We start from the raw sequence: 25,671 nt of genomic DNA, 5'->3' as shown, positions 1-25,671 counted from the left end.
ATAAAAAAGGAACTAAGGTCAGAACGTGACACTTATACTGTATTCATCCCCTGATAGGAATAAACTAAGAAGTGTTTTAGGTTCCGAACGACCTCACGAATGTGGTAGATCAATGTTATTTGGGTTAGGTGGGTAAATGATTTGGCCAAAGTGGGTCACCCAGTTTCAAAACCCCTGCCCTATACAGTCAAACTTTTATCTTAATCTTACAACCTTGACAACGGAAGATAACATAAAAAGGGAGGAAATATTAACATCCGAACTAACTCACAATTGTGGTTTACAGTATAGGCTACAGATGGTGATTTGGGTCGTGCCAATTCTTCCAATGTGGGTCGGCTGAACGAAATCAAATCAAACTTCATTTGTCACATGTGCCGAATACAACAGGTGTAGACCTTGAAATGCTTACTTACAAGCCCTTAATAAAACAACAATGCAGTTCAAGAAAGAGTTAAGAAAATATTTACCAAATAAAGTAAATTAAAAAATAATAAAAAGTAACACAATAAAATAACAATAACGAGGCTATATACAGGGGGTACTGGTACTGAGTCAACGTGCAGGTTAGTACAGGTTAGTCAAGGTAATTTGCACATGTAGGTAGGGGTAAAGTATGCATAGATAATAAACAGCGAGGAGCAGCAGTGTAAAAACAAATGGGGGGGTGGGTCAATGTAAATTGTCCGGGTGGCCATTTGATTCAATGTTCAGCAGTCTTATGGCTTGGGGGTAGAAGCTGTTAAGGAGCCTTTTGGTCCTAGACTTGGCGCTCCGGTACCGCTTGCCGTGCGGTAGCAGAGAGAACAGGCTAAGACATGGGTGACTGGAGTCGTTGACACTTTTTTGGGCTTTCCTCTAACACCATCTAGTATATACTGTAGGTCCTGGGTGGCAGGAAGCTTGGCCCCAGTGATGCACTTGGCCGTACTCACTACCCTCTGTAGCGGTTGCCATACCAGGCGGTGATGCAACCGGTCAGGATGCTCTCCATGGTGCAGCTGTAGAACTTTTTCAGGATCTGGGGACCCATGCCAAATCTTTTCACGCTCCTGATTGGGAAAAGGTGTTGTCGTGCCCTCTTTTTGACTGTCTTGGTGTGTTTGGAACATGATAGTTCATTGGTGATGTGGACACCAAGGAACTTGAAATTCTCGACCCGCTCCACTACAGCCCCGTCGATGTTAATGGGGACTTTTTCTGTAGTCCAGAATGAGCTCCTTTGTCTTGCTCACATTGAGGGAGAGAATTGTTGTCCTGGCCAGGTCTCTGACCTCCTCCCTATAGGCTGTCTCATCGTTGTCGGTAATCAGGCCTACCACTGTTGTGTCGTCAGTATACTTAATGATAGAGTTGGAGTCGTGTTTGGCCACGCAGTCGTGGGTGAACAGGGAGTACAGGAGGGGACTAAGTGGGGCGCCACCCCTGCGGGGCGCCAGTGTTGAGGATCAGCATGGCAGACATGTTGTTGCCTACTGTTACGTTCCCCAGTTTCTGTGTTGTATTAGAGTGTGTGTGTTTCAGGAGATAGCTTCCTGAGTTCTCCCCAACCAGCTGATTGGTCGACTCAATGGCTAATGGATGATTGGAGAGCTGACCCCGCCCCCTCGTCAAGAAGCAGCTGACTCTAATCAGCTAATAGCCACCTGAAGATATAAAAGCCACCTGGTAGCGGCCCGTCAGGAAGTCCAGGATCCAGTTGCAGAGGGAGATGTTTATTCCCAGGGTCCTTAGCTTAGTGATGAGCTTTGTGAGCACTGTGGTGTTGAACGCTGAGCTGTAGTGAATGAACAGCATTCTCACATAGGTGTTCCTTTTGTCCAGGTGTGAAAGGGCAGTGTGGAGTGTGATTGAGATTGCGCATGTGAATCTGTTGGGGCGGTATGTGAATTGGAGTAGGTCTAGGGTATCCGGGATAATGCTGTTGATGTGAGCCATCACCAGCCTTTCAAAGCACTTCATGGCTACCAACGTGAGTGCTACGGGGCGGTAATCATTTTGGCAGGTTACCTTCACTTCCTTGGGCACAGGGACTATGGTGGTCTGCTTGAAACATGTAGGTATTACTGAATCGGTCAGGGAGAGGTTGAAAATGTCAGTGAAGACACTTGCCAGTTGGTCCGTGTATGCTTTGAGTACACGCCCTGGTAAGCCATCTGGCCCCACGGCTTTGTGAATGTTGACCTGTTTATGGTGACCTCCTCACATCGGCTACTGAGAGCGTTATCACACAGTCGTCCGGAACAGCTGGTGCTCTCAAGCATGTTTCATTGTTGCTTGCCTCTAAGCGAGCATAAAAGCATTTAGCTGGGCAGCTCATGGCTGGGTTTCCCTTTGTTGTCCGTAACAGTTTTCAAGCCCTGCCACATCTGACGAGCGCCAGAGCCGGTATAGTAGGATTCAATCTTAATTCTGTATTGACGCTTTGCCTGTTTGATGGTTCATCAGAGGGTGTAGCGGGATTTCTTATAAGCGTCTGGATTAGTGTCTTGCTCCTTGAAAGCGGCAGCTCTAGCTCGATTCGGATGTTGCCTGTAATCCATGGCTTCTGGTTGGGATATGTACTTTTGGTCACTATGGGGATGACGTCGTCGATGCACTTATTGATGAAGCTGATGGCTGAGGTGGTATACTCCTCAATGCCATTGGATAAATCACAGAACATTTTCCAGTCTGTGCTAGCAAAACAGTCCGGTAGCGTAGCATCTGCGTCATCTGACCACTTCCATATTGAAAGAGTCACTGGTACTTTCTATTTTAGTTTTTGCTTGCAAGCAGGAATCAGGAGGATAGAATTATGGTCAGATTTGCCAAATGGAGGGCGAGGGAGAGCTTTGTATGCGTCTCTGTGTGTGGAGTAAAGGTGGTCTAGAGTTTTTTTCCCTCTGGTTCCACGTGACATGCTGATAGAAATGAGGTCAAACGGATTTAAGTTTCCCTGCATTAAAGTCCCCCGCCACTAGACGCACCGCCTCTGCATTAGGATTTTCTTGTTTGCTTATGGCCTTGTACCTTTCATTGAGTGCGATCTTAGTGCCAGCATCGGTTTATGGTGGTAAATAGATGGCTATGAAAAATATAGATTAAAATTCTCTTGGTAAATACTGTGGTCTACAGCTTATCATCAGATACTCCACCTCAGGTGAGCAAAACCTTGAGATTTCCTTAATATTAGATGTTGCACACCAGCTGCTATTGATCAATTAAACACAGACCACCACCCCTCGTCTTACCGGAGGCAGCTGTTCTGTCACAGAAAACCCAGCCAACTGTATATTATCCATGTCGTCGTTCAGATACGACTCTGTGAAAAATATGATATTACAGTTTTGAATGTCCCAGTGGTAGGATAGTCTTGAACGGAGCTCATCCAGTTTATTCTCAAATGATTGCACATTGGCCAATAGAACGTATGGTAGATGCGGGTTACCCACTCGCTGACTAATTCTCACAAGGCACCCGGACTTGCGTCCCCTGTATCGGCATCTCTTCTTCATGCGAATGACAGGGATTTAGGCCTGGTCCGGTAAATCCTTCGTGTCCGACTCGTTAAAGAAAAAATATTTTGTCTAGTTTGAGGTGAGTAAACGCTGTTCTGATATCTAGAAGCTCTTTTTGATCATAAGAGACGGTGGCAGAAACATTACGTACAAAATAAGTTACAAAAAACGTGAAAAAACACACAAAATAGCACAATTGGTTCGGGGCCTGTAAAACGGCAGCCATCTCCTCCAGTGCCATTATTTACATTGTTACTCTTCAGTCCTCCTTTTCTACCTCTCCCTCCAATCCCCTCTTCCCCAATCCTCACTCACATCACAGTCCTGGATGTCGTCCATGGCCAGCAGGTTGTTGCCATGCCGTAGCTGGAACTGGATGACCTCCAGGGCGTGCTGGACCTCGGCCTCCTCACGGCTCCTGTGGGGCCCGCACTCCCTCACCATGTCCTGCAGCAGTAGGCTGTACTTGCTGATCCGCTGCACCGGCTTCAGCAGGTAAGAAGACAGGTCCATCTTGTCCCCCAGCTGCAGCTGTTTTTGCTGGAGTGTTAGGAAAACAGAGTTCGGGACAATTCCATATCAATTCATTCAAATCAGAAATTAAAAACTGAAATTCCAATTGCATTTCTTTCTAAAATTGGAATTTGATTGTTGACCGAATTTAAATAGAATTGACCACAACCCTGTTAGGACATGCATGTTATAATATACTGTTAATAAAGGGTATTTCAATTTTTTTGGGCAAACACCATTGTTCCGGGGGCACTTCTACTACAAATACTTCACATAAGGATGAGTATTGCATTATATCCTATAATATCAGTGTACTCTGACAGTTTATTTGACGTCCTCACCTTGAAAAAGTCATGGCCGTGGTTGATGAGTAAGCTGTCTGACTGGGGTTTGTTTTTGCTGAAGAGGGCGTACAGACCAAAGCTCTCTCTCTGGATAGGGGTAGAAGCACAGAATTCAATAGAAAATACAAATAAACTATAAAGTATTATTGTTGTATTCTGTTTTACACAGCTGTAGAACCTACGTGCCTGTTGATTTCTCAAGATTATAATTGACCTGACTTGTGGCATGCGGTCCACATCACTTGTTGTTGGTGAGTGCCAAAGAGATGAAAAGATAAGTTATAATAAAAAGACTGAAACGTCTCTCACCCCAAAAAGTAAAGCAATGTTATTGTAAAACACTTGTTGATTGTTTGTTTCAGAGCAGTTGGATTAAAATATACTGTTATACCAGTGTTACTAAATACTGTTATACCAATGTTACTAAATACTGTTATACCAGTGTTACTAAATACTGTTATACCAGTGTTACTAAATACTGTTATACCAGTGTTACTAAATACTGTTATACCAGTGTTACTAAATACTGTTATACCAGTGTTACTAAATACTGTTATACCAGTGTTACTAAATACTGTTATACCAGTGTTACTAAATACTGTTATACCAGTGTTACTAAATACTGTTATACCAGTGTTACTAAATACTGTTATACCAGTGTTACTAAATACTGTTATACCAGTGTTACTAACTACTGTTATACCAATGTTACTAAATACTGTTATACCAGTGTTACTAAATACTGTTATACCAGTGTTACTAACTACTGTTATACCAGTGTTACTAAATACTGTTATACCAGTGTTACTAACATACTGTTATACCACTGTTACTAAATACTGTTATACCAGTGTTACTAAATACTGTTATACCACTGTTACTAAATACTGTTATACCAGTGTTACTAAATACTGTTATACCAGTGTTACTAACTACTGTTATACCAGTGTTACTAAATACTGTTATACCAGTGTTACTAAATACTGTTACACCAGTGTTACTAAATACTGTTACACCAGTGTTACTAAATACTGTTATACCAGTGTTACTAAATACTGTTACACCAGTGTTACTAAATACTGTTACACCAGTGTTACTAAATACTGTTATACCAGTGTTACTAAATACTGTTATACCAGTGTTACTAAATACTGTTATACCAGTGTTACTAAATACTGTTATACCAGTGTTACTAAATACTGTTATACCAGTGTTACTAAATACTGTTATACCAGTGTTACTAAATACTGTTATACCAGTGTTACTAAATACTGTTATACCAGTGTTACTAAATACTGTTATACCAGTGTTACTAAATACTGTTATACCAGTGTTACTAAATACTGTTATACCAGTGTTACTAAATACTGTTATACCAGTGTTACTAAATACTGTTATACCAGTGTTACTAAATACTGTTATACCAGTGTTACTAAATACTGTTATACCAGTGTTACTAAATACTGTTATACCAGTGTTACTAAATACTGTTATACCAGTGTTACTAAATACTGTTATACCAGTGTTACTAAATACTGTTATACCAGTGTTACTAAATACTGTTATACCAGTGTTACTAAATACTGTTATACCAGTGTTACTAAATACTGTTATACCAGTGTTACTAAATACTGTTACTAAATACTGTTACTAAATAATGTTACTAAATACTGTTACTAAATACTGTTACTAAATACTGTTACTGTTACTAAATACTGTTACTAAATACTGTTACACCAGTGTTACTAAATACTGTTACACCAGTGTTACTAAATACTGTTATACCAGTGTTACTAAATACTGTTATACCAGTGTTACTAAATACTGTTACACCAGTGTTACTAATACTGTTATACCAGTGTTACTAAATACTGTTATACCAGTGTTACTAAATACTGTTATACCAGTGTTACTAAATACTGTTATACCAGTGTTACTAAATACTGTTATACCAGTGTTACTAAATACTGTTATACCAGTGTTACTAAATACTGTTATACCAGTGTTACTAAATACTGTTATACCAGTGTTACTAAATACTGTTATACCAGTGTTACTAAATACTGTTATACCAGTGTTACTAAATACTGTTATACCAGTGTTACTAAATACTGTTATACCAGTGTTACTAAATACTGTTATACCAGTGTTACTAAATACTGTTATACCAGTGTTACTAAATACTGTTATACCAGTGTTACTAAATACTGTTATACCAGTGTTACTAAATACTGTTATACCAGTGTTACTAAATACTGTTATACCAATGTTACTAAATACTGTTATACCAGTGTTACTAAATACTGTTATACCAGTGTTACTAAATACTGTTATACCAGTGTTACTAAATACTGTTATACCAGTGTTACTAAATACTGTTATACCAGTGTTACTAAATAATGTTATACCAGTGTTACTAAATACTGTTATACCAGTGTTACTAAATACTGTTATACCAGTGTTACTAAATACTGTTATACCACTGTTACTAAATACTGTTATACCACTGTTACTAACTACTGTTATACCAGTGTTACTAAATACTGTTATACCAGTGTTACTAAATACTGTTACACCAGTGTTACTAAATACTGTTACACCAGTGTTACTAAATACTGTTATACCAGTGTTACTAAATACTGTTACACCAGTGTTACTAAATACTGTTACACCAGTGTTACTAAATACTGTTATACCAGTGTTACTAAATACTGTTATACCAGTGTTACTAAATACTGTTACACCAGTGTTACTAAATACTGTTATACCAGTGTTACTAAATACTGTTATACCAGTGTTACTAAATACTGTTATACCAGTGTTACTAAATACTGTTATACCAGTGTTACTAAATACTGTTATACCAGTGTTACTAAATACTGTTATACCAGTGTTACTAACTACTGTTATACCAGTGTTACTAAATACTGTTATACCAGTGTTACTAACTACTGTTATACCAGTGTTACTAAATACTGTTATACCAGTGTTACTAAATACTGTTATACCAGTGTTACTAAATACTGTTATACCAGTGTTACTAAATACTGTTATACCAGTGTTACTAAATACTGTTATACCAGTGTTACTAAATACTGTTATACCAGTGTTACTAAATACTGTTATACCAGTGTTACTAAATACTGTTATACCAGTGTTACTAAATACTGTTACACCAGTGTTACTAAATACTGTTATACCAGTGTTACTAAATACTGTTATACCAGTGTTACTAAATACTGTTATACCAGTGTTACTAAATACTGTTATACCAGTGTTACTAAATACTGTTATACCAGTGTTACTAAATACTGTTATACCAGTGTTACTAAATACTGTTACACCAGTGTTACTAAATACTGTTATACCAGTGTTACTACATACTGTTATACCAGTGTTACTAAATACTGTTATACCAGTGTTACTATATACTGTTATACCAGTGTTACTAAATACTGTTATACCAGTGTTACTAAATACTGTTATACCAGTGTTACTAAATACTGTTATACCAGTGTTACTAAATACTGTTATACCAGTGTTACTAAATACTGTTATACCAGTGTTACTAAATACTGTTATACCAGTGTTACTAAATACTGTTATACCAGTGTTACCAAGTACTGTTATACCAGTGTTACTAAATACTGTTATACCAGTGTTACTAAATACTGTTACAAATACTGTTACACCAGTGTTACTAAATACTGTTACACCAGTGTTACTAAATACTGTTACACCAGTGTTACTAAATACTGTTATACCAGTGTTACTAAATACTGTTATACCAGTGTTACTAAATACTGTTACACCAGTGTTACTATATACTGTTATACCAGTGTTACTATATACTGTTATACCAGTGTTACTAAATACTGTTATACCAGTGTTACTAAATACTGTTATACCAGTGTTACTAAATACTGTTATACCAGTGTTACTAAATACTGTTATACCAGTGTTACTAAATACTGTTATACCAGTGTTACTAAATACTGTTATACCAGTGTTACTAAATACTGTTATACCAGTGTTACTAAATACTGTTATACCAGTGTTACTAAATACTGTTATACCAGTGTTACTAAATACTGTTATACCAGTGTTACTAAATACTGTTATACCAGTGTTACTAAATACTGTTATACCAGTGTTACTACATACTGTTATACCACTGTTACTAAATACTGTTATACCAGTGTTACTAAATACTGTTATACCACTGTTACTAACTACTGTTATACCAGTGTTACTAAATACTGTTATACCAGTGTTACTAAATACTGTTACACCAGTGTTACTAAATACTGTTACACCAGTGTTACTAAATACTGTTATACCAGTGTTACTAAATACTGTTACACCAGTGTTACTAAATACTGTTATACCAGTGTTACTAAATACTGTTATACCAGTGTTACTAAATACTGTTACACCAGTGTTACTAAATACTGTTACACCAGTGTTACTAAATACTGTTATACCAGTGTTACTAAATACTGTTATACCAGTGTTACTAAATACTGTTATACCAGTGTTACTAAATACTGTTATACCAGTGTTACTAAATACTGTTATACCAGTGTTACTACATACTGTTATACCACTGTTACTAAATACTGTTATACCAGTGTTACTAAATACTGTTATACCACTGTTACTAACTACTGTTATACCAGTGTTACTAAATACTGTTATACCAGTGTTACTAAATACTGTTATACCAGTGTTACTAAATACTGTTACACCAGTGTTACTAAATACTGTTACACCAGTGTTACTAAATACTGTTATACCAGTGTTACTAAATACTGTTACACCAGTGTTACTAAATACTGTTATACCAGTGTTACTAAATACTGTTATACCAGTGTTACTAAATACTGTTACACCAGTGTTACTAAATACTGTTATACCAGTGTTACTAAATACTGTTATACCAGTGTTACTAAATACTGTTATACCAGTGTTACTAAATACTGTTATACCAGTGTTACTAAATACTGTTATACCAGTGTTACTAAATACTGTTATACCAGTGTTACTAACTACTGTTATACCAGTGTTACTAAATACTGTTATACCAGTGTTACTAAATACTGTTATACCAGTGTTACTAAATACTGTTATACCAGTGTTACTAAATACTGTTATACCAGTGTTACTAAATACTGTTATACCAGTGTTACTAAATACTGTTATACCAGTGTTACTAAATACTGTTATACCAGTGTTACTAAATACTGTTATACCAGTGTTACTAAATACTGTTATACCAGTGTTACTAAATACTGTTATACCAGTGTTACTAAATACTGTTACACCAGTGTTACTAAATACTGTTACACCAGTGTTACTAAATACTGTTATACCAGTGTTACTAAATACTGTTATACCAGTGTTACTAAATACTGTTATACCAGTGTTACTAAATACTGTTATACCAGTGTTACTAACTGTCTATTTTAACTTCTCTGTGAAGCGATGAGGACACTACCCTGGAAAGGGTGCCGTCCTTCACTTAAAACGCATCATCACAGTTTTTGCTCTGTAGTAAAAGCGCTCTTGAAAACTTGACTGCTGACATGCAACATTTTTGGGATTGTATTAACAGTGGATTTATGAACAAAAGATTGAAATATCCGCTTCAAGTTAGGTTTAGTTATCACACGGTTAAGGTTCGTAACCATGGGAACCCACATGTCGTAGGAAGCAGCGTCCCACTCTGAAGGGTTCTCGGAGGCAGCCCTCCAGCTCTTTCAGAAAGTGATGGCGGTGGAAGTCATGGAGCTTCTCCAGGTTGCCGAAAATGTTCCCCCCCTGGCCCCTTAGGTCCTGAGGCACATCAGGCCTCTCCAGCTCAGGGAAGTAGTGCTCTCGCACGTAGCCTAGAGATCGTACATACTCCCTCTCAGTCAACAACAGCTCCTCCATGATCCTCTGCAACTTCCTGTCCACACAAGAAACAGGAAATTGGGAATTATAAGGAGGAGGAATTTGGACAATGCGTTCTCTAATTTACCCCTTACCCTACTTACTTTAACCCTAAAGCTAACCTTGTAACATAACCCTGTAACTTTAGCAAGCTGTTGCATTTCAACAGAGTTGCAGTTGATAGTTTGTTGGTAGTTTGAACATCTGTAGATCATCTATAGGGGATTATACAAATTAACAGTGACCGATTTCCTTAATCAAATCAAATCAAATTGTATTTGTCACATGCACCGAATACAACAGGTGTAGACCTTATCGTGAAATGCTTACTTACAAGCCCTTAACCAACAATGCAGTTTTACGAAAAATACCACAAAAAAAGAAATACAAGTAACAAATAATTAAAGAGCAGCAGTAAAATAACAGGCTATATATAGGAAGTACCGGTCCAGAGTCAATGTGCGGGGGCACCGGTTAGTCGAGGTAATTGAGGTAATACGTACATGTAGGTAGAGTTATTAAAGTGACTATGCATAGATAATAACAGAGAGTAGCAGCAGCGTAAAGGGGGGGGGGAGGGGGCAATGCAAATAGTCTAGGTACCCATTTGATTAGATGTTCAGGAGTCTTATGGCTTGGGGGTAGAAGCTGTTTAGAAGCCTCTTGGACCTAGATTTGGCACTCCGGTACCGCTTGCTGTGCGGTATGTAGTTATTGTAAAGATTACAGGCAACTAATCTTAATCTGAAATCTAACAAAGACCCAAAGAGAAACCATCTCGATGCTGCATTTCTACTAACACTGCATGCTGTAAATTTCCTTTGTCACTCATTTGTTTATTTAAGATGTATTTCCCATAAACCCATTCCCATAACAATTGCAGATTGATAATAGCTTGTGTGACTAATGGCATAGCTGCTGTAAAGAGGTCAATGGAACTCGGCCAAAACAATGGAAATGCCATGGAAACACTTGGGGGAATGATGCAGTGAGGGAAAGATCCCGAATCTCCTCATTGTCCCCCAGCAAAATTAGCCTACATTTAGGCTATTGTTAAAATGTGTATGTCATACTATGTTGAGGTAAAAATCGGAGTGTAATGCTTGTATGGATCTCAAACCGAATACATGTTCATGTCATCATTACCAATCAACTGCATTACAGTTAAAAACGACTTTGACTAACACCTCTGATTTCTCTATGCTACCAGATTATAAGAACGGGAGTTAGCATTTAGCAGTCACTTCTTCTAAACCTGAAAAGGACTACTTCTAAATGTTATGCAGCAAAAACAGCCAAATACACCCAAATCAGACTTTAGTAACCACATTGTGGGCCTGTTACAATACATCCGTCATGATGGATTTTAAGAGCGTAAGAGCAGATTTGTTGAACGTGCGCCAATCCGGTATCCTTCTTCTATCCCCCACGGTCTGCGTTGCATTGACCTCTGTACCGCATCTATGCTGGTCATTTCTGGGGAAAAAAAATTCTGATAGCTGTTGAGAAGGTGGAGGTGCATCACTCACAGGACATTGCTGGCATTTTCTTCAGATTGTGTGTCGGCTAATGACGAGGCTTCCTGTGTTTCATCACCACTAGGGTCAGTCAAGGACACTGAAGACACCTGTATGGGGTCACCACCTTCCCTATCCCCATTTGACTTACAGCAGGAGTGGCCAGAGCAGAAACTTCCATTACGGGAGATATCATGAGGGTTTTGGGGTGACTGCAGTGCCACTACTAGGTGCCGGCTATGGGAGTGCCTTGCCGATAAGGGGGAGGAGCCACACTCTGAGGACAGGAGAGAGCTCATACAGGAACCCTCACTCAGGGACCGCCCCAAGGCACTGTGTTTCCATGGAAACACCTCACACTTGCCAATTGGATCCCCCCTCTTGAGGTCCGCCTCGCTGTGGCGCCTCCCTGGGCCACCTCCTCCATCTTGAGGCATCACTGGAATCAGTGTCCCCTCTTTGCCTGGGAATTTAGGTGACTGGGACACTTCTTTGGCTCCTTTGCCCCTTTTCGAGTCCGCTTTGAAAGGGAGGTTAAAACATGTGATGTGAGCGCAGTCCCTAGTATTGCTTTCTCTGCTCTCCATCTGGTCCTGGGAGGCCCTCCCTGAGTTATCGGCCACCCCTGGAGGGGAAGTTGAGGCCGGAGCGAGGGAGCAAGGGGCCCCCACCTCCTCCTCCTTCTCCTCTTCACTCTCCTTTCCTGTCTCTAGCACCCTGCTCTTCACTTGAGCTCCGCAGGCTGTGGGCTGCTGCTGGTCTTTGCCGGCTGCTCCTCCCCGCTGTTGCAATCTCTCCCCCAGCCGCTGGCTGACTTCTTGGCACTGGATCCAGGCTGCATTCCACAGCCTCATCCCCCCAGAGCCCCTCGCACTGTAGGCTTTGGCTTTCACAGTCTGGAAGTGTCGAGCCGAGAAGCAGTTACCCAATCTCTCCTTGTAGGTCTTAAGTGTACTTAGATTGGCTTTGGCAGGGTAACACCCTGTCTCTACCTGCTCAAGATATTGCCTGCATTCCTTGGCTAGGGCAGCAACCTACAGGAAACAATACAGAGAGCAGATTTGTTAGTGTCATAGTGTTATTTCAGAAGTATTAGAAGTGAAGTGTTTTTGTTGTGTATTACTTGGATGGGAAGTTGGGGTTCAGAAAAGATTGATGGGAGGGATTTACGACTGTTGTGGCTAGGGGTTAAAGAGGGGGCATGTCCGTAAATGTATTTATCCTTCCTTCCTTCAGTTCATACATGATATGATTTACAACATAGAAACATGGTGGTAGTGATGGTAAAAGTAATATCGTGGGAGAAATGACGCAGAGTTAGAATCAATTCCATTTTAATTCCTGTCAGTCCTCCATCAAAGTGTAATACATATCCTGTACCTGACTGGAATTTAAGTGGAATTGACCCAGTAAATAATAAAAATAAAAATAAAATAATAAAAGAGTAAAAAAGAAAGAAGAGGTTTTGAAAGAACCAGGGTATTGCTCGACTAACCTGTTCACAGAAGCGATAGACATACACCATGTTGTCAAGCTCGGTACGCCTTTTCTCTGCTCTTAACAGAAAGTCGGCCATATTGGATTTGAAAGTGTTCATCACGGTCCGAAAAACCTCCATCTCAGTGTTAGAGTTGGTGGGACCCAGAATCTTCTCAACCTCCATCATCAGTGTCAAGGTCTGCTGTTTTTTCTCCTATGAAGAATAACAAAGATTTAAATTCCCACAACTCCTGCTTTTCCTCCCCATCTGCACATTACGTAAGCTCTGATAAGCGCAATTCATTGTGATAAATAGGTTTTTCGTTATTTGTTCTGAGGAAATATGCTCCAACTGTGTTTTTCTTGCAGCTGTGGAGTAAAAGGAAATGAATTATGAAATGGATATCTCAAAATAATACGGTCAAAGAAGTTTTGCCTCTCTTCAGAGTCAAATCTTAACTTGAGATAAGGTCTACATACAGTTGAAGTCGGAAGTTAACATACACTAAGGTTGGAGTCATTAAAACTCTACTTTGTGCATGACACAAGTAATCTTTCCAACAATTGTTTACAGACAGATTATTTCACTTATAATTCACTGTATCACGATTCCAGTGGGTCAGAAGTTTACATACACTAAATTGACTGTGCCTTTAATAAACAGCTTGGAAAATTCCAGAAAATGATGTCATGCTTTAGAAGCTTCTGATAGGCTAATTGACATAATTTTAGTCAATTTGTCACGACTTCCACCGAAGTCGGTTCCTCGCCTTGTTCGGGCGGTGTTTGGCGGTCGGCGTCACCGGTCTTCTAGCCATCGTCGATCCACTTTGGACTGCTGGGAGAGATAGAGAGTCCCTCCAGCGCCTCCACCAGCACAACAGGGGTTCCCACTACTCGTCCCTCCTGTACTCGGTCCCAGTGGAATGCGTCTCGCCCTTCCCAGGGAGTATGATGGGACGGCGGCACGGTGCCAGGGCTTCCTGCTACAGCTGGACCTATACCTGGGCACTGTTTACCCGGCTCCGTCGGGAAGGCCGCCCTCGCCTTGTGCCTCTCAGGGAGAACTCTGGAGTGGGCTAACGCCGTGTGGGGAGATGGAGATGCGACGTTGGACGACTTCACGGAGTTCACCCGCCGCTTCCGCCCGAGGGTAGAGCGGTGGGTGAACGTCTTATCCACCTGAGGCAGGGGAGGAGGAGCGCCCAGAAGTTCGCCATGGAATTTCGGACCCTTGCCGCAGGAGCGGGATGGAACGGCAGGGCCCTTATCGACCACTACTGTTGCAGCCTGCCCGAGGATGTCCGTCGGGAGTTGGCCTGCAGGGATACCACCCTCACCTTCGACTAGCTGGTGGACCTGTTCATTTGGTTGGATAACCTGCTGGTCACCCGTGGATGTCCAGAGAGGGCACCTGTGGATGTCCCTCTCCCAGCACCACCGCTCCGGTGCCTATGGAGCTGGGAGGTGCTGCTAAGGGAGGCCGGAGGAGGGGCTTTCACGTGTACCATCTGTGACCGCAGAGGTCACACTGCTGGTCGGTGCCGGGTGGGTTCCTCTAGGGGTCGAGGCATTAGGTAGGGCACTCTGGCGTCACCCCAGGTGAGCATGCACCACTCTCATCCAGATCCCTCTGTTGTACACCTGTTTGTGCATGTTTACTTTCCTGAGTTTTCCCCGCATTCCCAGCATAAGGCGCTCGTCGATTCAGGCACGGCTGAGAATTTTATCGACAGAGCATTCGCCCATAGGTTAGGGAACTAAAACAACAAGCTCCCGCGCTCAGGTCTGTTCAACGCTGGTCCGACCAATCTGATTCCACGCTTCAAGACTGCTTCGATCACGCGGATTGGAATATGTTCCGCATTGCGTCCAACAACAACATTGAAGAATATGCTGATTCGGTGAGCGAGTTCATTAGGAAGTGCATTGACGATGTCGTACCCACAGCAACGATTAAAACATTCCCAAACCAGAAACCGTGGATTGACGGCAGCATTCGCGTGAAACTGAAAGCGCGAACCACTGCTTTTAACCAGGGCAAGGTGACCGGAAACATGACCGAATACAAACAGTGTAGCTATTCTCTCCGCAAGGCAATCAAACAGGCTAAGTCCCAGTACAGAGACAAAATAGAGTCGCAATTCAACAGCTCAGACACAAGAGGTATGTGGCAGGGTCTACAGTCTATCACGGATTACAAAAAGAAAACCAGGCCCGTCGCGGACCAGGATGTCTTGCTCCCAGACAGGCTAAATAACTTTTTTGCCCGCTTTGAGGACAATACAGTGCCACTGACACGGCCCGCTACCAAAACCTGCGGGCTCTCCTTCACTGCAGCCGAGGTGAGTAAAACATTTAAACGTGTTAACCCTCGCAAGGCTGCAGGCCCAGACGGCATTCCCAGCCGCGTACTCAGAGCATGCGCAGACCAGCTGGCTGGTGTGTTTACGGACATATTCAATCAATCCTTATCCCAGTCTGCTGTTCCCACATGCTTCAAGAGGGCCACCATTGTTCCTGTTCCCAAGAAAGCTAAGGTAACTGAGCTAAACGACTACCGCCCCGTAGCACTCACTTCCGTCATCATGAAGTGCTTTGAGAGACTAGTCAAGGACCATATCACCTCCACCCTACCGGACACCCTAGACCCACTCCAATTTGCTTACCGACCCAATAGGTCCACAGACGACGCAATCGCAACCACACTGCACACTGCCCTAACCCATCTGGACAAGAGGAATACCTATGTGAGAATGCTGTTCATCGACTACAGCTCAGCATTTAACACCATAGTACCCTCCAAACTCGTCATCAAGCTCGAGACCCTGGGTCTCGACCCCGCCCTGTGCAACTGGGTCCTGGACTTCCTGACGGGCCGCCCCCAGGTGGTGAGGGTAGGTAACAACATCTCCACCCCGCTGATCCTCAACACTGGGGCCCCACAAGGGTGCGTTCTGAGCCCTCTCCTGTACTCCCTGTTCACCCACGACTGCGTGGCCATGCACGCCTCCAACTCAATCATCAAGTTTGCGGATGACACTACAGTGGTAGGCTTGATTACCAACAACGACGAGACGGCCTACAGGGAGGAGGTGAGGGCCCTCGGAGTGTGGTGTCAGGAAAATAACCTCACACTCAACGTCAACAAAACAAAGGAGATGATTGTGGACTTCAGGAAACAGCAGAGGGAGCACCCCCCTATCCACATCGACGGGTCAGTAGTGGAGAAGGTGGAAAGTTTTAAGTTCCTCGGTGTACACATCACGGACAAACTGAATTGGTCCACCCACACAGACAGCGTTGTGAAGAAGGCGCAGCAGCGCCTCTTCAACCTCAGGAGGCTGAAGAAATTCGGCTTGTCACCAAAAGCACTCACAAACTTCTACAGATGCACAATCGAGAGCATCCTGTCGGGCTGTATCACCGCCTGGTACGGCAACTGCTCCGCCCACAACCGTAAGGCTCTCCAGAGGGTAGTGAGGTCTGCAGAACGCATCACCGGGGGCAAACTAACTGCCCTCCAGGACACCTACACCACCCGATGTCACAGGAAGGCCATAAAGATCATCAAGGACAACAACCACCCAAGCCACTGCCTGTTCACCCCGCTATCATCCAGAAGGCGAGGTCAGTACAGGTGCATCAAAGCAGGGACCGAGAGACTGAAAAACAGCTTCTATCTCAAGGCCATCAGACTGTTAAACAGCCACCACTAACATTTAGCGGCCGCTGCCAACATACTGACTCAACTCCAGCCACTTTAAAAATGGGAATTGATGGAAATTATGTAAAAATGTACCACTAGCCACTTTAAACAATGCCACTTAATATAATGTTTACATACCCTACATTACCCATCTCATATGTATATGTATATACTGTACTCTATATCATCTACTGCATCTTGCCATCTTTATGTAATACATGTACCACTAGCCACTTTAAACTATGCCACTTATGTTTACATACCCTACAGTACTCATCTCATATGTATATACCGTACTCTATACCATCTACTGCATCTTGCCTATGCCGTTCTGTACCATCACTCATTCATATATCTTTATGTACATATTCTTTATCCCTTTACACTTGTGTGTATAAGGTAGTAGTTGTGGAATTGTTAGGTTAGATTACTTGTTGTTATTACTGCATTGTCGGAACTAGAAGCACAAGCATTTCGCTACACTCGCATTAACATCTGCTAACCATGTGTATGTGACTAATACAATTTGATTTGATTTGATTTGATTTGATCCCTACTGTTCCAGTGGTTAGGCCTTTCCCAGTTCACGCTCTGGACAGTCGACCATTAAGGTCTGGTGTAATTAGGAAAGCTACCATCCCCCTGGGCATGGTGACACAGGGGGGTCACGAGGAGAGAATCAGTCTCTTCCTCATTGACTCTCCTGTGTTTTTCGTGGTACTAGGCCTTCCCTGGTTAACTCGTCATGACCCCACTATTTCATGGCAACAGAGGGCTCTCACGGGGTGGTCGCGAGAGTGCTCAGGGAGGTGTTTAGGGGTTTCCGTTGGTGCTACTACGGTGGAAAGTCCAGACCAGGTCTCCACCGTGCGCATACCCCCCGAATATGCCGATTTGGCTCTCACCTTCTCCAAAAAGAAGGCAACACAATTACCACCTCATCGACGGGGGGATTGTGCGATACATCTCCTGGTAGACGCTGCACTTCCCAGGAGTCACGTGTATCCCCTGTCACAGGCGGAGACTGCGGCTATGGAAACATACTGTATGTCTCCGAATCCCTGCATCAGGGGTACATTTGGTCTTCCACTTCACCCGCCTCCTCGAGTTTCTTTTTTGTGAAGAAGAAGGAGAGAGGTCTGCGCCCGTGTATTGACTACCGAGGCCTAAATCAGATCACGGTGAGGTACAGTTCCCCGCTACCTCTTATCGCCCTGGCGATTGAGTCAATGCACGGGGTGCGCTTCTTCACCAAACTAGATCTCAGGAGCGCTTACAACCTGGTGTGTATCAGGGAGGGAGACGAGTGGAAGACGGCGTTCAGTACGACCTTATGGCATTATGAGTACCTCGTCATGCCGTATGGGTTGATGTATGCTCCATCAGTCTTCCAAGTATTTGTAGATGAGATTTTCAGGGACCTGCACGGGCAGGGTGTAGTGGTGTATATCGATGACATTCTGATATACTCCGCTACACTCACCGAGCATGTGTCCCTGGTGTGCAGGGTGCTTGGTTGACTGTTGGAGCATGAACTGTACGTCAAGGCTGAGAAATGCCTGTTCTTCCAATTGTCCATCTCCTTCATAGGGTACCGCATTTCCACCTCAGGGGTGGAGATGAAGAGTGACCGCATTTCAGCGGTGCGTAATTGGCCGACTCCCACCACGGTAAAGGAGGTACAATGGCTTCTAGGGTTTGCCAATTACTACCGGAGGTTTAGGGGGTTTTGGTCAGGTAGCGGCTCCCATTACCTCACTACTGAAGGGGGGACTGGTGTGTTTGCAGTGGTCGGCTGAGGCGGACAGGGCTTTTGGTTCCTGAGGGCTCTGTTTACCTTGGCTCCCGTGCTGGCCCATCCGGATCCCTCTTTGGCGTTCATAGTGGAGGTGGACGCGTCCGAGGCTGGGATAGGAGCCGTGCTCTCTCAGCGCTCGGGTACACCACTGAAGCTCCGCCCCTGTGCCTTCTTCTCGAGGAAGCTCAGCCTGGCGGAGCGAAACTATGACGTGGGGGACAGGGAGCTGTTGGCTGTCGTAAGGGCTCTGAAGGCGTGGAGACATTGGCTTGAGGGGGCTAAACACCCTTTTCTCATCTGGACTGACCACCGCAATCTGGAGTACATCTGGGCAGCGAGGATACTGAACCCTCGCCAGGCAAGATGGGCCATGTTTTTCACCCGTTTTGTTTTCACACTTTTTTACAGACCAGGTTTCCAGAACGTGAAGGCAGACACACTGTCCCAGCTGTTTGACACAGAGGAGCAGCCCATGGATCCCACCCCCATACTCCCGGCCTCCTGCCTGGTGGCACCAGTAGTATTGGAGCTGGACGCGGACATTGAGCAGGCGTTACGTGTAGAGCCCGTTCCCCTCCAGTGTCCCGCTGGGCGTCTGTACGTCCCATCTGCTGTCCGTGATCGGCTGATCTATTGGGCCAACACGTCACCTTCCTCTGGTCATCCAGGCATCGGTCGGACGGTGCGCTGTCTGAGTGGGAAGTACTGGTGGCCTACTTTGGCCAAGGACGTGAGGGTTTATGTTTCCTCTTGCTCGGTGTGCGCTCAGTGTAAGGCTCCTAGGCACCTGCCCAGAGGTAAGCTACACCCCTTACACGTTCCACAACGGCCTTGGTCACAACTGTCGATCGATTTCCTGACCGATCTCCCCCATCACAGGGAAACACCACGATCCTGGTTGTTGTGGATCGTTTTTCTAAGTCCTGCCGTCTCCTTCCTCTGCCCGGTCTCCCTACGGCCCTACAGACTGCGGAGGCCTTGTTTAAGCACGTCTTCCGGCACTATGGGGTGCCTGAGGATATAGTGTCTGATCGGGGTCCCCAGTTCACTTCGAGGGTCTGGAGGGCAATCATGGAACGTCTGGGGGTCTCGGTCAGCCTTACCTGGGTTTTCACCCCGAGAGTAACGGGCAGGTGGAGAGAGTTAACCAGGATGTGGGTAGGTTTCTGAGGTCTTATTGCCAGGACCAGCCGGGGTAGTGGGCGGCGTTTGTGCCCTGGGCAGAGTTGGCCAAGTACTCGCTCCGCTACTCCTCCACTAACCTCTCCCCCTTCCAGTGCGTACTGGGGTATCAGCCGTTTCTGGCTCCTTGGCATCAGAGTCAGACCGAGGCTCCTGTGGTGGATGACTGGTTCCGGCGCGCGGAGGAGACATGAGGCCCCGTGTTCGCACGGGGGGACTGGGTCTGGCTCTCGACCCGAAACCTGCCCCTCCTCCTGCCCTTCCGGAAGCAGGATCCGCGGTTTGTGGGGCCATTTAAAGTCCTGAGGAGACTGAACGAGGTGAGTTACAGGTTACAGCTTCCCCCCGATTACCGTATTAACCCCTCGTTCCATGTGTCTCTCCTCAGGCCGGTGGTGGCTGGCCTGCTCCAGGAGTCTGAGGTGCGGAAGGTTCCTCTGCCCCCTCTGGACATCGAGGGGGCCCCGGCGTACGCCGTTCGATCCATACTGGATTCGAGGCGTCGGGCGAGGGACCTTCAGTACCTCGTGGACTGGGAGGGGTAGGGTCCGGAGGAGAGATGCTGGGTTCCGGTGGAGGACGTGTTGGACCCTTCTATGCTGCGGGAGTTCCACCGTCTCCGTCCGGATCACCCTGCACCTCGCCCTCCGGGTCATCCTCGAGGCCGGTGTCGACGCGCTGCTGGAGCCGTGCGACTTTCACCGAAGTCGGTTCCTCTCCTAGTTCGGGCGGCGTTCGGCGGTCGGCGTCACCGGTCTTCTAGCCATCGTCAATCCACTTTTAATTTTCCATTTGTTTTGTCTTGTTTTCCTACATGATTACTGGTGCGTGTCGGGTTTTGTACCCATATTGGTTATTTCTTTATGCCGTTGGGTTTTTGTATTAAACTGCTCCGGCTATTACCTAGTTTTGCTCTCCTTCGTATGACTTCCCTGCCACCAGTTCCGCACCACTTACACAATTGGAGGTTTACCTGTGGATTTATTCCAAGGCCTACCTTCAAACTCAGCGCTTCTTTGCTTGACATCATGGTAAAATCAAAAGAAATCAGCCAAGACCTCAGAAAAACAATTGTAGACCTCCACAGGTCTGGTTCATCCTTCAGAGCAATTTCCAAACGCCTGAAGGTACCATGTTCATCAGTACAAACAATAGTACGCAAGTATAAACACCATGGGACCACGCAGCCGTCATACCGCTCAGGAAGGAGATGTGTTCTGTCTCCTAGAGATGAATGTATTTCGGTGCGAAAAGTGCAAATCAATCCCAGAACAACAGCAAAGGACCTTGTGAAGATGCTGGAGGAAATAGGTACGAAGGTATCTATATCCACAGTAAAACGAGTCCTATATCCACATAACCTGAAAGGCCGCTCAGCAAGGAAGAAGCCACTGCTCTAAAACCGCCATAAAAAAAACAGACTACGGTTTGCAAATAGTCCGGGTAGCCATTTGATTACCTTAAGGACAACAAAGTCAAGGTATTGGAGTGGACATCACAAAGCCCTGACGTCAATCCTATAGAAAATTTGTGGGCAGAACTGAAAAAGCGTGTGCGAGCAAGGAGGCCTATAAACCTGACTCAGTTACACCAGCTCTGTCAAGAGGAATGGGCCAAAATTCACCCAACTTATTGAGGGAAGCTTGTGGAAGGCTACCCAAAACGTTTGACCCAAGTTAAACAATTTAAAGGCAATGCTACCAAATACTAATTGAGTGTATGTAAACTTCTGACCCACTGGGAACGTGAAGAAATAATTAAAAGCTGAAATAAATAATTTTCTCTACTATTATTCTGACATTTCTCATTCTTAAAATATAGTGGTGAACCTAACTGACCTAAGACAGGGAATTTTTACGAGGATTAAATGTCAAGAATTGTGAAAAACTGAGTTTAAATGTATTTGGCTAAGGTGTATGTAAACTTCCGACTAGTAAAACTGTTTCTACATAAACCAGACCTTTGCGAATAGCCTCCACTAATGTCAATAGGGGGTCTGCAGAGAAATGTGAGCTCAACTAAGGAATCAGCCCTTAAATGCCCACTCCGTGAGTTTTACAACCATTTTCGATCATTGACTTGAATATACCTCATAAGCTTTATTAAACAGTCTAACCCCAACCCAGCTGTACCTTGGCCTGAGTGAGGAAGGAGCCAAAGTGCTGAAGGGCTTGGCTCACACTCTCCAGGGTGTCCTCAGTTGAGTTGGAAACCTTTAGCTGTTGCTCTCCTTCTGTATTAAACCACATCTTGGCCTATGAAGTACACATTCAGATAGAAAAATATATATCATAAGGCATACTAATCAGACCTAGGTGAATAGAGTATTCATTTTCTTTCAATCATTTTAGCTGCCCTTGATTTAACCTTTACGTGATCGGTGTCCCTAAACCGGGAAGGTTGTTGCTAAAGTGCTAAACCTTCCAGGACATAGACATGTCTTATATTGGCAGAAAGCATACATTCATGTTAATCTAACTGCACTGTCCAATTTACAGTAGCTATTACATTGAAAAAATACCATGCTATTGTTTGAAGAGAGTGCACAACCACAAAACGCTTTTATCACGGCAACTGGTTTGACACATTCACCTCTGAAGGTAAATAATGTACTTACATTCAGTAATCTTGCTCTGATTTGTCATCCTGAGGGTCCCAGAGATAACAGGTAGCATAGCTGTGTTTGATCAAATCTATTTTTATATTCAAATGTAGGAACTGGGTTCTTCAGTTTGAACCCCTGCTGTCTTTGGCTCCACACCCACCCCACCCGGCCATCTAGATGTGTGAAGGTTAGTGTCTTTTCTGGAGGGAAGCTAATTATCCAACATGTATGACATTCCTTGGAGTGTGTAAACTTACAAAAATGCTATGGTAATAAAAAATGTATGTTCTCTGTAGTTATGTACTTGAAAATGTATAAATTGACCAATTCGGAAAAACTCCTGGCAGACTTGATACAATATATAGTGTAGTGATGTAATGGTTCACTGAATCAGTCTGAGACTTTGCACACACACTGCTGCTGTATGGTGGCCATCATCTACATGTTCTTGCATTTCAAAGATGATGGAATCTAATGTGTTATATTCTCCTACATTAATTTCACATTTCCACAAACTTCAAAGTGTTTCCTTTCAAATGGTATAAATAATATCCTTGCTTCAGGTCCTGAGCTATAGGCAGTTAGATTTGGGTATGTCATTTTAGGCGAAAATGAAAAAAAATTGTACGATCTTTAAGAGCAGGCAGGTGTAGTTTCCTATTCTAAGTGACAAATAAGAATGTCTGTTGTACACAATGTACGGTGCCTTCAGTAAGTATTCATACCCCTTGACTTATTCCACATCTTGTTGTGTTACAGCATGAATTCAAAATGGATGGAAAATATATATAATCTCACCAATCCACACACAATACCCCATAATGACAAAGTGAAAACATGTTTTTAGATATTTTTATAGATCTATTGAAAATAAAATACAGAAATCTCATTTACATAAGTATTCACACCCCTGAGTCAATACTTTGTAGAAGCACCTGGGGCAGCGATTAACAGCTGGATTGTGCAACATTTGCCAATTAGTCTTCAAACTCTGTCAAATTGCATGTTTTGGAATATTTTCATTTTGTACAGGCTTCCTTCTTCTTACTCTGTCAATTAGGTTAGTATTGTGGAGTAACTACAATGTTGATCCATCCTCTGTTTTCTCCTATCACAGCCATTACATTCTAACTGTTTAAAGTCACCATTGGCCTCATGGTGAAATCCCTGATTGGTTTCCTTCTTCTCCGGCAACTGAGTTAGGAAAGACGCCTGTATCTTTGTGGTGGCTGGGTGTATTGATACATCATCCAAAGTGTAATTCATAATTTCACCATGCTCAAATGGATAAAAATTGTCAGCTTTAATTTAAAAAAATATATATATAATAATCCACCAATAGTTGCCCTTGTTTGAGAGGTTGTGGTTGAATCTGTGTTGGAAATTCACTGTTCGACTGAGGGAGCTTACAGATAGTTGTATGTGTGGGGTTCAGAGATGAGGCAGTCATTCAATAATCATGTTAAACACTATTATTGCACACAGAGTCCATGCAAATTATTAAGTGACTGGTTAAACTCCTCTTTTCAGTTCGCCACAGCTAGCGTCTGGAACGAGCTGCAAAAAACACTCAAACTGGACAGTTTTATCTCCATCTCTTCATTCAAAGACTCAATCGTGGACATTCTTACTGACAGTTGTGGCTGCTTCGTGTGATGTATTGTTGCCTCTACCTTCTTGCCTTTGTGCTGTTGTCTGTGCCAATAATGTTTGTACCATGTTTTGTGCTGCTACCATGTTGTACTGCTGCCATGTTGAGTTGCTACCATGATGTTGTTACCGTGCTTTTATTTGTATTTTATTTCAACCTTAATTTAACTAGGCAAGTCAGTTAAGAACAAATTCTTATTTACAATGATGGTCTATCAAAAGGCAAAGGGCCTCCTGCGGGACGGGGCCTGGGATTTAAAAAATACAATAAAAAAAAATATTAGAAACAACTCACATCACGACAAGAGAGAAACCACAACACTACATAAAGAGAGACCTAAGACAACCACATATCATAGCAGCAACACATGACAACACAGCATGGTAGCAACACAACATATGCTGTGTTGTCATGTGTTGCTGCCATGCTTTGTGTTTTGTCCCCACAGAAGGCCTTTTGCCTTTTGGTAGGACATCATTGTAAATAAGAACCTAGTTAAATGAAGGTTAAATAAAATAAAATAACTGTAAAAATGCAAATTGTTACTCCTGAAATTATTTAGGCTTGTCATAACAAAGGGGTTTGAATACTTATTGACTCAAGACATTTCAGCTTTTCATTTTTAACTAATTTGTAAAAATGTAAAAAAACATAATTCCACTTTGACATTATGGGGTATTATGTGTAGGCAGGTGACAGAAAAATCTAAATTTAGTCCATTTTGAAATCAAGCCTATAACCCAAAATAATGTGGAAGCAGTCAAGGGGAGGGGTGTGAATACTTTCTGAAGACACTGTACTTCTATCTGAATGTCCTGTAAAGTTGCAACCTCCTGACCTACCGTGTCGAGATCTGACTCCGCCTCCCTGAGTTTGAGCAGGAAGTCCAGGTGCTGCAGTGACTCGTTGGACCTCATCACCAGCGTATGAACACTCTCCTCCACCTGGTTATACAGGACCGTCACTGACTCCAAAGCGTCACTGTAGTAAGAGGTGGACGTTAGCAAACATTCACTCCTGTCCTCACCACTTCACAATGATAGATGGTTTATGGAGTTCTGGCACAAAATGGCTGTCGTGGCATCACCTAGATGGTTGATACCATAGAGATGGATGAATTGGGGTCACTTGCCACAAAGCCCGTTTTAGCTTGGGCCGTGTCATGTAGGGCTTTCACAATTGTATGGGTGTTACACATCAGTTATCCACAACAAATCATGAATTTGATGACCAATACCTGTAGTCATCGGACTTGTCAAATCGAAACTCTTCCCTCCTCATTCTGGCCAGGATGGCCCCACCTTCTCTCTGTAAAGTAACCAATCGGATGTCCTGCAGTACTACTTTCATTGAGTTCTTCTGATCTTGAATACATAGCTGCACGTCCTGAACAAAAAACAACAACAACAACCTAAAGATACATTTATTTTTTAAATAAA

At 43.3% G+C, this 25,671-nt stretch overlaps 1 protein-coding gene across 2 annotated transcripts in view; it reads right to left on the bottom strand.

Annotated features, from left to right (window-relative positions):
- The window catches only part of LOC139536247 (pleckstrin homology domain-containing family G member 4B-like), a 156,697-nt gene that overhangs the window by 13,076 nt on the left and 117,950 nt on the right, over positions 1–25,671 (bottom strand). For both annotated transcript variants that reach the window (XM_071336605.1, XM_071336604.1), the window contains exons 10-17: positions 25,470–25,618; positions 25,075–25,213; positions 22,109–22,231; positions 13,304–13,501; positions 11,821–12,842; positions 10,058–10,307; positions 4,355–4,444; positions 3,816–4,040 (exon numbers count right to left, since the gene is read on the bottom strand). In XM_071336605.1, coding sequence (XP_071192706.1) covers positions 3,816–4,040; positions 4,355–4,444; positions 10,058–10,307; positions 11,821–12,842; positions 13,304–13,501; positions 22,109–22,231; positions 25,075–25,213; positions 25,470–25,618 — 2,196 coding nt within the window. The remainder of the gene's footprint in view (positions 1–3,815; positions 4,041–4,354; positions 4,445–10,057; positions 10,308–11,820; positions 12,843–13,303; positions 13,502–22,108; positions 22,232–25,074; positions 25,214–25,469; positions 25,619–25,671) is intronic.

This window comes from Salvelinus alpinus, chromosome 12 (assembly GCF_045679555.1).
Source record: "Salvelinus alpinus chromosome 12, SLU_Salpinus.1, whole genome shotgun sequence".
NCBI lineage: Eukaryota > Metazoa > Chordata > Actinopteri > Salmoniformes > Salmonidae > Salvelinus > Salvelinus alpinus.
This window is presented reverse-complemented; position numbering and strand designations above follow the sequence as displayed.